This window comes from Pelophylax lessonae (assembly GCF_965119305.1).
Source record: "Pelophylax lessonae genome assembly, chromosome: 5".
NCBI lineage: Eukaryota > Metazoa > Chordata > Amphibia > Anura > Ranidae > Pelophylax > Pelophylax lessonae.
The window spans coordinates 231253429-231270611 of record NC_138772.1 but is presented as its reverse complement, the minus strand read 5'-3'; the positions used below and the strand labels follow the sequence as shown (position 1 = coordinate 231270611).

General features: G+C 44.8%; 1 protein-coding gene across 1 annotated transcript in view; it reads right to left on the bottom strand.

Annotated features, from left to right (window-relative positions):
• Nucleotides 1–17183, bottom strand: part of SACM1L (SAC1 like phosphatidylinositide phosphatase) — a 267712-nt gene that overhangs the window by 183893 nt on the left and 66636 nt on the right. Inside the window, exons 5-6 of the mRNA XM_082257843.1 lie at nt 14825–14974; nt 8536–8595 (exon numbers count right to left, since the gene is read on the bottom strand). Coding sequence (XP_082113969.1) covers nt 8536–8595; nt 14825–14974 — 210 coding nt within the window. The remainder of the gene's footprint in view (nt 1–8535; nt 8596–14824; nt 14975–17183) is intronic.

Genomic DNA, 17183 nt, shown 5'->3' with positions numbered 1-17183 from the left:
CAAAGACCAGATTTAGTAGGCTGCTGCAGGTATGTAAAGGCACCTCCACCCGTATCAGTTTATTTTCTTTTTTTTTCCCTAAAGACAAAGTTGATTTACTAAACGAGTAAAGGTTGGTCACACAGCAAGATGATCGTTCATTTGCAAAATGAATGGGAGTAAATAATGCATGTTTATTTTGAATACCCAATCACGTGCGAGGAAAAGTAAACAAATAAGAAAAAAAAAAAAAGGTTTTTGCTGGCACCTGATTGGTTGATTGAAGTGATTCAGTTTTGCAAAGTGAGCACTCACTTTACAAAGTGAAAATCTCTTTTGCTTTAGGAAATCAACCACAAAGAAAACAAAGCTTTATGAAAAAAGACAAAAGTGGCTAAAACGTAGCTAGTATGTTTTTTCTACTGCATTAACATCATGGAGTAGAAGAAACATTAGTAATATCTATGCAGTTGGCAATGATATGATGTCACTAACAAAACTCAAACTTCTCAATAAAAAAGGTATTGTACACAGTTTATGTATTTTTATGCAGATTTTTTTTTTTTAAATCTAGATTATATTTTTGGTAATAAAAGTGGAAGTGTCATGATACTTTTTTGGCATTAAAAAGAGTAAACCTATTGCAATATGGGGTATTAGGTATAGCACTGTGTATATTGAGGTTTTCTATTTTTTTTTTCTGTTGGTTGAAGTACATGGAATCGTGTCTTTTTTCAACCTATGATTGAATACAACACATTCACAAGGAAATTTTACAGCAGTTCTTAAAATACTCCTGAGATATAATGAGTACCGTCAACTGCTTGAGGAGATCATTATGCATTTGAAAGAGAAAGGAGAACAGCCTGACAAATATCTAAAGAAATACATGTTTCTCTATCAAGTCATCTGTTGTCAGCCATAGCCTGGCCCTCAAGGCAAAGTGAAGCACAGGGAAGCACCAAAAGCTCCAGCAGAGAAAGAAAGGAAATGCACCAGGTAGCAGTTGGCTGCTTGGAAACAGAATTAGCAGTAAGGTTTGGCCTCTCTTATGGCTTGAGAACTCCTTTATCATCATTTCTAATGGTATAGGATTAGAAATGCCTCCCTACAGTAGGATGGACAAGATACAGCTGGTTTTGTAGAAACAGGGCTCCAGGAGAAGAGGCAGGCATTTTCAGTCAAGTAATTAAAAAAAAAAAAAACGAACTGTAACCAAAATGTATTAGTTACATATAAAAAAGGATTAGATATGGTCAGCACAGTGGCTAAGTGGTTAGGACTTCCACCTGGCAGCACTAGGGTCACCAATTCGAATTCCAACTATGACACTACCAGCCTGGAGTTTGCACGTTAACCCTACAATGTGTATGTGAGGAGTTAGGGACCTCAGATTGTAAGCTCCTTGAGAGCAGGGTATGATGTGAATGTGTATTCAATGGCACACAAAGCCATTTGACTTTCAACTGTTATCAGCTGATGGTTGCAAGAAAAAAGCCATTGCTCAAGAAAAACCACACGCAGTCAAGACTGAGGCCTCATGCACACTGGACGTTTTTGGAGCTGCTGTTAGCAGCGTCAGACGTTTTTTTTTTGCAGCTGCAGAACGCCCATCCATGTTATTCTATGGCCTCATGCACACATAGAGCTTTTAGGAGCTCCAAGTGGCATAGGCGTTTTACAGCTCCAAAAAAAAAAACACAGGAACTGTGCGTTCTGGAGCTGCAGCGTCAAGCTGTAAAAACGTCTGACGCTGCTAAAGGCTGAATAACGTTGCTGAACTCCACGCCAAAATGGGGAAAAAAAACGGCGTGGGGTTCCCCCCCAGGATCCAAACCAAACCAGGCCCTTCGGGTCTGGTATGGAATTTGAGGGTAGCCCCACGCCGAAACAACGGCGTGGGGTCCCCCCCATAATCCATACCAGACCCTTATCCGAGCATGCAGCCTGGCATGCCAAGAAAGGGGAGGGGACGAGCGAGTGGCCCCACCCTCCCTGGATCATACCAGGCCACACGCCCTCAACATGGGGGGGTGTGGGTGCTTTGGGGCAGGGGGGGGGCTCTGCACCCCCCACCTCAAAGCACCTTGCCCCCATGTTGATGAGGACAAGGGCCTCATCCCCACAACCCTGGCCGGTGGTTACGGGGGTCTGCGGGCAGGGGGTTCATCGGAATCTGGAAGCCCCCTTTAAACAAGGGGGCCCCCCAGATCTCGGACCCCCTCCCTATGTGAATGGGTATGGGGTACACTGTACCCCTACCCATTCACCCCATAAAAGACAGTGTGTGTAAATAACAACAGGAGACGTTTTGGAAAGTTTATTAAAAATCTTCATCCCGTCTTCTCCCTCTCCGGTCTTCTGCTCTTTTGCTTCTCGTCTTCTCCTCTCCGGTCTTCTGCTCTTTTGCTGTCCGCTCTTCTTGTCTTGTCTTCTCCTCTCCTCTCCGGTCTTCTGCTCTTTTGCTGTCGGCTCTTCTTCTTCCTCCGGTCCTCCTCCGACGACATCTCCGGCGATTATACCGGTCTCCGGACTCTGCAGCTTATTATATAGCCATTAGGGGCGTGGTCGCCAGATGACGTCATCTGGAGACCCCGCCCCCTTATGTCACAGATGACGTCATCTGTGACGTCATCTGTGACATGATGGGGCGGGGCCTCCCGATGACATCATCGGGGGCCACGCCCCTAATGGCTATATAATAAGCTGCAGAGACCGGAGACCGGCATAATCACCGGAGACGTCTTCAGAGGAGGACCGGAGGAAGAAGAAGAGCCGACAGCAAAAGAGCAGAAGACCGGAGAGGAGAGGAGAAGACAAGACAAGACAAGACAAGAAGAGCGGACAGCAAAAGAGCAGAAGACCGGAGAGGAGAAGACGAGAAGCAAAAGAGCAGAAGACCGGAGAGGGAGAAGACGGGATGAAGATTTTTAATAAACTTTCCAAAACGTCTCCTGTCGTTATTTACACACACTGTCTTTTATGGGGTGAATGGGTAGGGGTACACTGTACCCCATACCCATTCACATAGGGAGGGGTCCGGGATCTGGGGGGCCCCCTTGTTAAAGGGGGCTTCCAGATTCCGATGAGCCCCCTGCCCGCAGACCCCCACAACCACCGGCCAGGGTTGTGGGGATGAGGCCCTTGTCCTCATCAACATGGGGGCAAGGTGCTTTGAGGTGGGGCGTGCAGAGCCCCCCCTGCCCCAAAGCACCCACACCCCCCCATGTTGAGGGCGTGTGGCCTGGTATGATCCAGGGGGGGTGGGCCGCTCGCTCGTCCCCTCCTCTTTCCTGGCATGCCGGGCTGCATGCTCGGATAAGGGTCTGGTATGGATTTTGGGGGGGGACCCCACGCTGTTTTTTCTCAGATGTGAAAGGGAAGCAAGCGTGTTAAATTTGGTGTTATCGCTCTCACTCTCTCATACTGGTCACTGGAAGTTCAACATGGCACCTCATGGCAAAGAACTCTTTAAGGATATGAAAAAAAGCATTGTTGCTCTACATAAAGATGGCCTAGGCTATAGGATTGCCAAGACTCTGAAACGGAGCTTCAGCAGTTTAATAGGACAGGTTCCACTCAGAGCAGGCCTCCCCATGGTGGACCAAAGGAGTTGAGTGCACGTGCTCAGAATAATATCCAGAGGTTGTCTTTGGGAAATAGACATATGAGTGCTGCCAGAATTGCTGCAGAGGTTGAAGGGGTGGGGGGTCATCCTGTCAGTGCTCAGACTACCATACGCCGCTCATTGCATCAAATTGGTCTGCATGGCTGTTGTCCCAGAAGGAAGCCTCTTCTAAAGATGATGCACAAGAAAGCCCACAAACAGTGTGCTGAAGACAAGCAGACTAAGGACATGGATTACTGGAACCATTTCCTGTGGTCTGATGAGACCAAGATAAAGTTATTTGGTTCAGATGGTGTCAAGCGTGTGTGGCAGCAACCAGGTGAGGATTACAAAGACAAGTGTGTCTTGCCTACTGTCAGGCATAGTGGTGGGAGTGTCATGGTCTGGGACTGCATGAGTGCTGCCAGCACTCGGGAGCTAAAGTTCATTGAGGGAACCATAAATGCCAACCTGTACTGTGACATACTGAAGCAGAGCATAATCCCCCTCCCTTCGGAGACCGTGCTTGCAGCAGGGCAGTATTACAACATGATAACAACCCCAAACACATCTCCAAGACGACCACTGCCTTGCTAAAAAAAGCTAAGGATGAAGGAGATGGGCTGCCCAAGCATGTCTCCAAACCTAAACCCTATTGAGCATCTGTGGGGCATCCTCAAACGTAACGTGAAGGAGCGTAAGATCGCCAACATCCACCAGCTCCGTGATGTCGTCATGGAGGAGTGGAAGAGGACTCCAGTGGTAACCTGTGAAGCTCTAGTGAACTCCCATGCCCAAGAGGGTTAAGGCAGTGCTGGAAAATAACGGTGGCCACACAAAATATTGACACTTTGGGCCCAATTGGGACATTTTCACTTAGGGGTATACTCACTTTTGTTGCCAGAGGTTTAGACATTATAGGCTGTGTGTTGAGTTATTTTGAGGAGACAGCAAATTTACACTGTTATACAAGCTGTACACTCACTACTTTACATAGTAGCATAGTGTAGCATAGTACATAGTAGTACATAGTAGCAAAGTGTCATTTCCTCAGTGTTGACAAATGAAAAGATATAATAAAATGTTTACAAAAATGTGAGGGGTGTACTCACTTTTGTGAGATACTGTATATCCCTGGGTGCAATCCTAGAAAGTTACTGTTTTTTACCATGTAGTCATTTGTTGGTTTGGGATGTTGGCACTCTACGTCCTTTGCCTAGTGTTACTTTGCCCCCCTTTTGAAGATTTAAAGGCTAATTATCCTTTGAAACCAAACTTCAACACTGTCACATTCCCTAATCCCCTGCCTTTATACCACACCTCTCACTTGCATGAATTGCAGGGTGCTTCTCTTTACAGCTGTCTGTGTTTGAATTGGGCACTGCTGTGAATGGCTCTGTCTGCACAACAACAACAGTGTCATACATTTATAGACCCATTTACTGGGATCTGTAAACAGAAAGACTACACTTCCCATCTGCCACTGTTTCAAAAGGGACTTGTAGATCTCAATCTCAATGAAGCACAGTGGTATCACCACATTCTTAGGCTTTTGTTCACTTTCTCCAGTCCAATTATTGGTAGGTCTAGACCTCTTCACAGACCAGGGACTGGGATTCAAAATGCAGGAGCCAGTACATTGCACCTGCAACATACTGATCATAGTTGCAATGCTTTGCAGGCCTGGTTGCAAAAAAACTAAATGCACATGGTTTCTTCAACTAATATGCGCACATTTTTTTAAAGGGTGAACTTTTCCCTTTAACCGATTACCTACTGGGCACTTTTACCCCCTTCCTGCCCAGGCCAGTTTTCAGCTTTCAGCACTGTCCCACTTTGAATGACAATTGCGCAGTCATGCAACACTGTACCCAAATTACATTTTTATCATATTTTTCACACAAATAGGGCTTTCTTTTGGTGGTATTTGTTTACCACTGAGTTTTTTTTTTTTTTAAACAAACTAAAAAAGGCAGTAAAGTTTGTTATAAAATTTTGCCATCAGGTAATTTTCATCCTACACTGATGTGCGCTGATGAGGCTGCACTGATGATTCGGCTTTGGTGGGCACTGATGAGGTGGCATTAGTGGGTACTGATAGGTGGCAATGATATGTGGTACTGATTATCAGTGCAGTCCTGCCAGTGCTGCCAATCAGTGCGCTGATTATAAGTGGCGATGTCCGATTAACACAAGCTGGTTATAAGCTTTACTTTTTCTTTCATCGTGCTGACAGAGTAAGGAGAAAAAAAAAAATCATATAATTAGCTTGCGTTGACATCGATGATCAGCTGTAATTGGACACAGCTGATCACGTGATAAAGGGCCGCACAAAGTGCGCCTCTCGGCATGCGGCAAGGGGCGCATGGGAAGAGCGATCATGGAAGGACATCAATAGGCACCCTCCTGGCATTTAAGCCTGCGCTGTAGCTGTCAATCGGCTATAGTGCAGACAGCAACAGGTTAAAGTTATAGTGAAGTCTTAAAAAAAAAAAAAAAAAAAAACCCTCCTCCCTGCAATTGAATGCCACCAGAGTTACATGTAAAAGGGATCCCCCCAGCTGCCATGTCACTACTGACAGGACTTCCATCTTTACACGGTCTTCCTTCTGAGTTTGAGCGCTCCGGCCATGTTCATGTTACTCCCAACCATGTGCACCATTGTGGAAAAATGATCAGGATAGCTGGCACATTCAGTGTGCTTTCAAGTCAGAGCACAGTGCACGTGCGCATGCGCCTGCAGGAGAAACTGTGAATAGCTCCAAAACAATGCACGTTTAGGAGATATTCTTTGCACCTACAGGTAAGATTTATTATAAGCTTACCTGTAGGCACAAGTGAAAGAAAGGCTTTCTTTGAAGTAGAAACCTTTTGTATATAAAGGAAACAAAGAATTATTAAAGTGCACATAAAGTCAAAATTTGTTGTTTTAATTTTGGCCCAAGTTAGACCCATGTCAGCTTTTTGTTTTATCTGTGTCACGTCAGTGAATTTCCGTTCACTTCTTGTCACCAAAACACAGTCTGGAGATCTTGCCAATGCAAGAGGGTATTCTTTCTTGCACAGTTGTTCTCAGTAGAGCTTAGCTGATTTGAAGATGTGCTTTGCATCTTCTGTTCATGTAACAAGTTTTTGGATGTAACAAGTTTTTGGATTTCCATTGTTTTTTCTGGACACAATGATCACCAAAATGAACAGAGATGGTTAACCTCCCCAGAAGAGACCCATTCAGCAAAACCCAGCAGGGGTTCTAACCCTTAGGCTCCATGTACACGGGACGTTAGAAAAAACGTGCTGCAAAGCTCGTTCTGACGCCGGGAAAAAGCAGCTGTTAAACGTGCTTTCAGTAGCTTTTTCCATTTGCGTTATTGCACGTTTGGCCACGTTGCTTTTAGCAGCGTTTTTTCTGCCTCCATTCAAAATCAATGGTTCCCTATGGGAGCCTATTGATTTGAATGGAAGTCGCACTGCAAGTCGGATCAGGATGAGAATCTTGAGGGGGAACTCCACGCCAAAAATAGGAAAAAAACTGCGTGGGGGTCCCACCCAGGTTCCAAACCAGACCCGTATCCGAGCATGCAGCCCGGTAGGGCAGGAAGGGGGAGGGGACGAGCGAGCGCCCCCCCTCCCCCCTGGACCATACCAGGCTACATGCTCTCAACATGGGGGGGGCGGGGTGTTGGTGCTTTGGGGCAGGGGGAGCTCTGCACCCCCCACCCCAAAGCACCTTGCCCACATGTTGATGAGGACAAGGGCCTCATCCCCACAACCCTGTCTGGTGGTTGTGGGGGTCTGCGGGCAGGGGGCTCATCGGAGACTTCGTCGGAGGAGGACCGGAGGAAGAAGAAGAAGAAGAGAAGAGCCGAGGGCAAAAGAGCAGAAGAGCGGACAGCAAAAGAGCAGAAGAGCGGACAGCAAAAGAGCAGAAGACCAAAAGACCAGGAGAGGGAGAAGACCAGAGCAGAGAAGAACAGATGAAGATTTTTAATAAACTTTCCAAAACGTCTCCTGTCGTTATTTACATAAACTGCCTTTTATTGGGTGAATGGGTAGGGGTACAGTGTACCCCATACCCATTCACATAGGGAGGAGGTCCGGGATCTGTCCGATTGATTCCGATGAGCCCCCTGCCCGCACACCCCCATAACCACCGGCCAGGGTTGTGGGGATGAGGCCCTTGTCCTCATCAACATGGGGGCAAGGTGCTTTGGGGTGGGGCCGCTCGCTCGTCTACTCCCCCTTCCTGCCCTGCTGGGCGTTTCGGCATGGGGCTACCCTCAAATTCCATGCCAGACCCGAAGGGCCTTGTTTGGAACCTGGGGGGGGGGGGGCCCCATGCAGTTTTTTTCCCCATTTTTGGCGTGGAGTTCCCCCTCAAGATTCTTACAGTGCAAGTCGCGCCGCAAGTCGGATCATCCTGATCCGACTTGCGGTGCGACTTCCATTCAAATCAATAGGCTCCCATAGGGAACCATTGATTTTGAATGGAAGAAAAAAAAAAAAAACGTATAACGTGGCTGAACGTACGTTCGTCACGTTTGGTCATGTTCGGCCGCGTTTCTGCGCTTGAAACACCGGGAAACACACGTTCGAACGCAAATAATTGCGTTCCAAAAAACGTCCCTGAACGCAACTGCCTGCAAATGACTGTAAACGACCCAGTGTACAAGGACAGATAAGATAAAATGTAGATGGGTTCAGGGGCTTCTGAAAAAAACACCCAAGTGCTCCTAAACGGCCATTTACAACGTCCCGTGTACATGGAGCCTTACACGTTCTAGTTAAAAAAAAAAAAAAAAAGCCTGCAGCTTGGTAAAAAAAAAAATGTTCGGCAAGGCCACCAAGTAGAAACAGTATACCAAGCAATTAATAGTAAATATTCTACCTAACATGTTGCTATTACAATAATTATATATTTCACCTATTAAATTAATACCAATGTGAATTACCTCAGGTTGTGCAGAAAATTCTCTTAGTAAATGTCCATTCCAAACAAACCTCTGATCGGCCTGCAAGAAAAAAAAAAAAAAAAAAAACTTGAAAAACATGTTTTATGAAGAACATAGCTTTCACATTTAAAAAAATTATGTAAAGTCTACTTTAAATTAGATACTCACTACATCTAGAAAGAAAATTATTCAGCAGAAAAACCTGAGCTTTAAATCAAAATCAAATTTAAATTTACCAACTTGATTTACCAGCTTAATACACAAAGCATGCCCACACAGTCAAAAGGTTCTGTTTGACCGCAGATCACAATTCAGAAGAAGCTAGATCGCTTTGCCTTTGGAAAGACTATTAATTCCACATATTTTGTAGCAGTAAAAAAAAGGCCCACTTTGTAGAGGCTCTATGGGTGAAAATATTGTGCTAACATGTGAGGTAATATGAGAATGGCCTGATTTTTTGAGTCCACAACACCTTAAATAAGAAGATCTTGTTCTGCCAAGTAAATGGAGGATGCTTTTAGGTTCTTAGTTAACTTATATACAAGTATGGGTAAACTCTGCACTCGAGTACCGTACTTTCGAGCTCCTGGCACTAAAAGTTGTGATACCAAATGAAAGTGGTTCTAAAGCCTAAACATTTTTTACCTTAATGCATTCCTTGCAATAAGGTAAAAAAAATTTACGTATCAGCATCTCCTCTCATTCCCCCTTTTTTCCTACCTGACCCCTCATTTGATTTAGGGCTGTGTATGTTTGCAGCTCTTCTCTCCCCTCACTTCTGGGTCTCGCTGGCTTTGCTGGGTCACAGGGAGCCATTGGCTCCCGCTGCTGTCAAAGTCAGTGACAAGGGAGCGGGAGGCGGGGCAGAGACCCGCTGTCTGTGTCAATGGACGCAGCAGCAGGGCTCAGGAGCGAGCACTTATGAGTGGCTTTCCATGGGGGCAGTGGACATAGAAGAAGTGCCAGGAGTGCTGCAAGGGGACCTAAAAAGAGGAGTTTATATTTACCCTTACAATACCTTCAAACCAACTAAGAAAAAAGTGCAGCACTATATTCTACAGTGTATAACCATCCAAGCATATAAATATATCACCATAAAAAGTCATCTGGAAATGTGAATATATACCCAAATACATGTAAATGTAGGCAAAAATGAACAAAAAAGAATTTCAAACATATAATAAAAGTGGTTTACATTACTGACCAATCACCATATCACAGTGCCCACAAAAAAATCAAAAAAAGAGAAAATATTCCATTAAATACTGTAAGTTCTAAGTGAAAGTGGGAACAAATCTTCCACTATCACTCCTTACATCTGGAGGAAAGGAAATGTCATCTTAAAATACGGAAAGGCTTCTTCACAGTAGGAGCTGTAAAAATGTGGAATAGACTCCCGTAAGACCTAGTTCTGGCTAGCTCAGAAGATTGTTTAAAAAAAAAAAAAAGCCTAAATTCTTTCCTTGATACACATAATATAACTGGATACTAATATATTTATGTTGAATGGTGCGCTAAAACAATAATGAATGACAAAAATCAATCAATATATAACATAAGAGTGAAACTGAATAATTTAACAAATACGTGACAATAGGTGAATATTTCTTGTGTTCAAATTAACATCAAAAAAAGTTCATGAATGTCCATGAAAAGGTGATGACTCAAACTTCTGAAAAGTGAAAACAAAGTAATTTCCAAATCCGACGTGAAAGCCCACCACCTAGTGAAATTCCTCCTTACCAGACGGAAAAGATAAGGTGCCAAAATATTGCAAATAAACTGAAGATGAAACAAACGATCCCACAGTGCTTCAAAACTCCTTGTGAAAATACCCAAATAAGCCTCTTACCAGACTGCAAACAAAGAGCGCTTGCAATTTACTCCCAAGGAACACTATCTTCTACTCCTCATCAGCAATCAAGCAATTGTTTCTCAGATGTATGGATCCGACGATCCCTCTCTGAAATGAAAGCTTCGAAGCTGGTCAGCCTTCAAGAACCTGGTCAGCCTGCACTGAAGACCGCACACCCTCCACATGCACAGTGCTGCTGGAGGAAAAAAAACTTACCACGCCTATGGGGGAGTCCCAGAGGGTATACTCCCACTTCCTGCTATAGGCACTCAGTTTGGTTGCAAGCAGTGTCAGAAGAAATCAAACCAAACTCAATAGAGGGGTGGGTGCTGTGTCCATCAATGAGCATCAGAGAAAGGGATTTTACAGTAAGACAAAAATCCAATTTTCTCTCTCATTTGTTGACAGACACAGCTCTCGAATCTTCTTGACCATAAGGGATGTCCCAAAGCAGTGTCAAACATGAGGGGTGGGAAAAAAACAACAGAAGAAAAATTCCCAAAATGCTAAACCAAGCCAACCAGGTAGCAAGAACTAGACGAGAAACAACTGGAGCTCACCTGAAAAAAAAACATACACCCTCAAAGAGGACTAGTCCTCCCCAACGGTGGCCTGCAAAAAACCCTTGCGGCCAAAGGCAGCGCCAGCATATGCCAACACATCCATTTTGTAAAATTTTGTGAAAGCGTTCACAGACGACCAGGCGGCTGCCTTGCAAACCTGCACCACGGACACCTGATGACGAAAGGCCCAAGAGGCACTAAGCGCCCTTGTAGAATGCGCCATAACAGGGAAAGAAGGATCCTGACCCTTAATGGAATAGGTCCGCACCACCGTCTGCCAGATCCATCTGGAGATGGTCGCAGCAGGTGCAGCCAGCCCTTTACGAGGTTCATCCATAAGGACAAAAAGCGAGTCCGATTTCCTAAATGATTCAGTCACCGCCAGATACACCCTGATTGCCCGAACCACATCCAAGGAATGTAAGGAAATCTCCTTAGGGTGTTTAGGCTTCGGACACAAGGAAGGCAACACAATGTCTTCATTTAGATGGAAACCAGAAACAACCTTAGGAAGGAACGACTGACTGGGACGAAGCACCACTTTGTCTCTGTGGACCACTAGATAAAGTGAATGACAAGGCAATGCACCCTGCGTGCAGAAGTAATAGCCACCAAGAAAGCTACCTTCTGTGTCAAAGTGTGCAAAGGAATTTAACAAATATTTTCAAAAGGCGGTTTCTGAAAAACCGACAGCACCAAATTGAGGTCCCATGGAGGCAACAGAGACTTCACCGGGGGAGACAGGTGACGGACTCCCTGAATAAAAGTAATAATTCTAGGAGTGCGTAGCAAATGGGCGTGAAAAGAAAGATCACCAAGGCTGAAAAACTTGGCCCTTGATGGTTCCCAAGGCCAAGCGTTGATCTACCCCTTTTTGGAGGAGGGGTATCTCCAAGATTCTAGCCACCAAAAAGGAATGAGGGGAGCCCCCCCCTAGCCACACACCACGCAATGTACGCCTTCCAGACGATGATAAATCTTCCTAGAAGTACACTTTCTAGCTTTCAACAGCGTGGGAATTACTGATTCCGACACCCCTCTATTCCTCAGCACCTGGCTTTAAAATAGCCACTCCGTTAAAGCCAGTGACTGTAAAGCAGGATGGAAGATGAGCCCTTTAGCCAGAAGATCTTTTCTGAGAGGGAGTCGCCAAGAACGTCGGCGACCAACCTTACCAGATCTGAGTACCAAGACCGGCGAGGCCAGCCTGAGATTACCGGAATACCTTCTGCCTCGATTCTTCGTGGAAGTGCTGGCAGAAGTTTTAGAAGGAGAAAGGCGTAAAGCAGACGATACTGGCCCCAAGGGGCCACAAGAGCATCTGTGGCGGCGGCCAGAAGATCCCGAGACCTTGCTGCAAACCTCTGTACCTTCCTGTTGAGACGAGAGGCCAACAGGTACACTTCGAGAGTTCCCCACCGGGGAACAGTTGGTGAAACATTTCCGATCGAAGTGACCATTCTCCTTGGTCCACTGAGGTAGTTTGCCTGCCAATTTTCCACCCTTGGAATATGCACAGCAGAGAGGGCTGGAACAAAGTGTTCCACCCACCTTAGAATGCCGGCAGCTTCCCGGGCCGCAAGGACACTTTTTGTGCCCCCTTGGTGATTGACATATGCCACAGCCGTGGCATTGTCCGAATGAATCCTGACCGGGTGCCCCTGCAGAAGATCTGTCCAATGGGTCAAGGAAAGCCTGATCGAAGTTCCAGGATATTGATCGGCAGTGTAAAACTCCTCCAGAGTCCAAACATCCTGAGCACAATCCGTGCCCAAGAGGCCTCCCCACCCGGACAGGTTGGCATTCGCGGTGACCATCGTCCAGTACAGGGGAAGAAAGGATTTTCCCTGTTGAAGAGCCGGAGAGTGAAGCCACCAAATCAGGGACCCGCTCATACCCCGGTTTAACAAGATCAGATTGTCTACAGACTGTGGATTCTTGTCCCACTTGGCAAGAAACTCCCTTTGCAGAGATCTCAAATGGAACTGTGCAAAGGTGGAACCCATCAGGCCCATCACTTGCATACAAGTCCTGAGAGAGGACTGCTGGGAAACAGGAGCCAAATCGCATCCTGCAACTTCTGGAGTTTCCCCCCCAAGAAACAACCGAGCTAAGTCTGAGTCCAAGGTCAGGCCCAGGTAGTCCAGCTTGGTGGACAGAACCAGAGCAAATTTTTGGAAATTCAGTTTCTATCCAAACTCTCAAAAGGTTCGCACAGTGATGTCCAGGTGGTCTTTCAAGGCAGTAAGAGACTCTGCTCGCAGAAGGAGATCATCCAGGTACCCCAGTACCGCAATCCCTCGCTGGCACAACAATGCTAACACCGGGGCCAACACTTTTGGGAACACCCGAGGAGCTGAGGCTAGACCAAAGGGCAATGCCACTAATTTATAATGCTCCTCACCCAGGGCAAAGCGAAGAAAATGCTGATGTCCGACATATGTTAGGATGTGAAGCCTTTTCCTATGAGCAGATCATCTCATGTTAGGTGTTCCAATTGACTGAAAATGAGGGTATGGATCCCATAAATATTCTGTGGTCAAGAGGAAACAAGAGGATTTAATAGTTCAATTGTTGAATTCATGAAAATGGAAATAATCTCAACGTCTCCCTCGCACAATGGAGTTTAAAAGTCCATAATGACATGTTTGTACAATGAAGCAGGCAGCAAGTGTTAGGTTGTATTGCAGAGCCACTTCTCATGAATACATCTTTTTAGTACAGAATGTTATGTTCATTCAGATGCTTGATGTGGATTTCATTTACAGTGGTCCAGAGAAGACATTCTATTGTGTGAAAGTTTCAGCAGTGCAACCTATCAGTGCCACAAAGTGCCCCATCATCAGTGCTGCCTATAAGTGTCACCTACCAGTGCCCATTAGTGCCACCCATCAGGGCCCCCTATCAGTGCCCATCAGTGCAGCCTATTAGTGCCCATCAGGGCCCATAAGTGCCGCCTCATCAGCGCACATCAATGAAGGAGAAAACTTACTTGTTTGCAAAATTTTATAACAAACTATAAAAAAAAAAAAAAAATTTATTTTTGGTATTTTTTAGTTTGTTCAGCAAAAAAATAAAAACCCCAGTAGTGAATAAATACTGCCAAAATAAAGCTCTAAAAAATTATAAAAAGGCAGGAAGGGGGTGCCCAGTAGGCAAGTGGTTAAACTGCGTGGCTGCCATTTTTAATTTTTTTAATTTTATCATCCCCACAATAAAGTGAGAGCTTTGGCATACCTACTCTCATTAGCATCCTTTATGTGCAGCATAGGGCTATAAAGCTATATAGGTGTTCATCATAGTGGAATGTTTTGTTTGGCTACTTCACATCCAAGGCTTCTGGGCTTTTGGGTTGCTTATAGTTTTTACCTTATAAAAACACTTACAAGTATCAGTAAGGCAGATGTCAACATTAGCAATTCACATTATTATCTCAGTAAAAACAAAATACCTATTTGCTTGCCACGATTTAAAAAAATGCTGCTCAGAGACCCTTTCATGTGACCTAATGGCTGGAAACTCTACATCACATTGTTCCTTATTTACTAGGGTATTCAGAGTGTTTTATAATTTAGAGATTACATTATAAACATGCACAGAGGCTAATTGCCTGGTTTTGATGCTGACCTACTTCAGGATATCAATTTACAGACCAGGAACAAGTAAACAGATTAGGACTCCCGACCTTCTCTTGTATTTTCTGCTCTGCAGCCTAGTTCCAGTCAAGTTACTCAAACTATTGAAACCAGTGGGCCAGCACTAAAGCCAAGCAATAGGAACCTTCATTTTTTTCTCAAAACAGATATACTTTAAAGGGTTGACAGTACAATACACTAGAAACAGAAATGTAGTGATCTATTATTATTCATACCCTTTCAAGTAAACTCATTTCCTGGAACTCCGGACTTGTATTTGATAGCCGCTGTAGAGTGTGAGTGAGATCATAGGACGTGGAAAAGTAAAATCCATCCACACTGAGAACATGGCTGATCATGGAAAGGAAGGATTTGTTATCCTGCAACTGTTAAAGTAACAAGCATTAGAGAGAGAGAAAAAGAGAAAGAAAGAAAGAAAGAAAGAGAAGGTTACACCCCCCTACTAGGTTATTTTGTACTGCAGGTGTCTGGGAGATTTCCCTTCACTTCCTGTCCTGGAGGTGAACAGGAAATAAGAGAAAATCTCTCCTAAGTGAACAGAATTCCCATTTTAGAGAGGTGTAACAGCAACAAGAGTATCCATTGAAGGATTTTACCTCACTTCTTACTCTGGTTAACAACTCCCATAGGGACTCAGGCAGTAATAAAACATCACAAATAATCTAACCCCTCCCTATTCTATCTAAAACAAAAAAAATAAATAACTTCTGGTGCTTTTCATACCCTGTTTTCTGTAATTTTAAACATGACTGAATGTATATTTTGGCTTAAAATGTTATGTATAGGTTTACTGTATGTGAAGCTTTAAAACAAATGATCATGAAAAAAAAATCCTTTACTTATACTTTGACAGTTAAAGCAGAACTCTATCCAAAACCTACCAAAGGGCAGCTCTCTAGCAAGCCCTAGAAATCAACTGTGATGTTCTAAAATAAAAAAAACTGCCTCATAGCTTGTGTATTGTACAGTATCTCACAAAAGTGAGTACACCCCTCACATTTTTATAAATATTTAAATTATATCTTTTCATGTGACAACACTGAAGAAATTACACTTTGCTACAATGTAAAGTATTGAGTGTACAGCTTGTACAACAGTGTAAATTTGCTGTCCCCTCAAAATAACAACACACGGCCATTAAATGTCTAAACTGTTGGCAACAAAAGTAAGTACACCCCTAAGTGAACATGTCTAAATTGGGCCCAATTAGCCATTTTCCCTCCCCGGTGTCATGCGACTCGTTAGTGTTACAAGGTCTCAGGTGTGAATGGGGAGCAAGTGTGTTAAATATGGTGTTCTTGCTCTCACTCTCTCTGGTCACTGGAAGTTAAACATGGCATCTCATGGCGAAGAACTGAGGATCTGAAAAAAAGCAATGTTGCTCTACATAAAGATGGCCTAAGCTATAAGAAGATTGCCAAGACCCTGAAACTGAGCTACAGCACGGTGGCCAAGACCATACAGCAGTTTAACAGGACAGGTTCCACTCAGAACAGGCTTCGCCATGGTAAACCGAAGGAGTTGAGTGCATGTGCTCAGCGTCATATCCGGAAGTTGTCTTTGGGAAAGCAAAATATGAGTGCTGTCAGCATTGCTGCAGAGGTTGAAGGAGTGGGGGGGTCAGCCTGTCAGTGCTCAGACCATATGTCGCACACTGCATCAAATTGGTCTGCATGGCTGTCGTCCTAGAAGGAAGCCTCTTCTAAAGATGATGCAAAAGAAAGCCTGCAAACAGTTTGCCTAAACTGCTGCCAACAAAAGCGAGTACACCCCTAAGTAAAAAAAGTCCAAATTGGGGCCAAAGTGTCTGAACTTTGTGTGGCCACCATTATTTTCCAGCACTGCCTTAACCCTTTTGGGCATGGAGTTCACCAGAACTTCACAGGTTGCCACTGGAGTCCTCTTCCACTCCTCCATGACGACATCACAGAGCTGGTGGATGTTAGAGATCTTGCGCTCCTTCACTTTCTGTTTGAGGATGCAACACAGATGCTAAATTGGATTTAGGTGTGGAGACATTCTTGGCTAGTCCCTCACCTTTACCCTCAACTTCTTTAGCAAGGCAGTGGTCGTCTTTGAGGCGTGTTTGCGGTCGTTATAATGTTGGAATACTGCCCTGCGGCCCAGCCTTCGAGGGGAGGGGATCATGCTCTGCTTCAGTTTGTCACAGTACATGTTGGCTTTCATGGTTCCCTCAAGGATCTGTAGCTCCCCAGTGCCGGCAGCACTCGTGAATCCCCAGACCATGACAATGCCACCACCATGCTTGACTGTAGGCAAGACACACTTGAATTTGTACTCCTCACCTGATTGCCGCCACACACGCTTGACACCATCTGAACCAAATAGGTTTATTTTGCTCTCATCAGACCACAGGACATGGTTCCAGTAATCCATGTCCTTAGTCTGCTTGTCTTCCGCAAACTGTTTGCGGGCTTTCTTGTCTTCAACTTTAGAAGAGGCTTCCTTCTGGGACGATAGCCATGCAGACCAGATTGATGCAGTGTGAGACGTTTGGTCTGAGCACTGATAGGCTGACCCCCCCACCCCTTCAACCTCTACAGCAATGCTGGC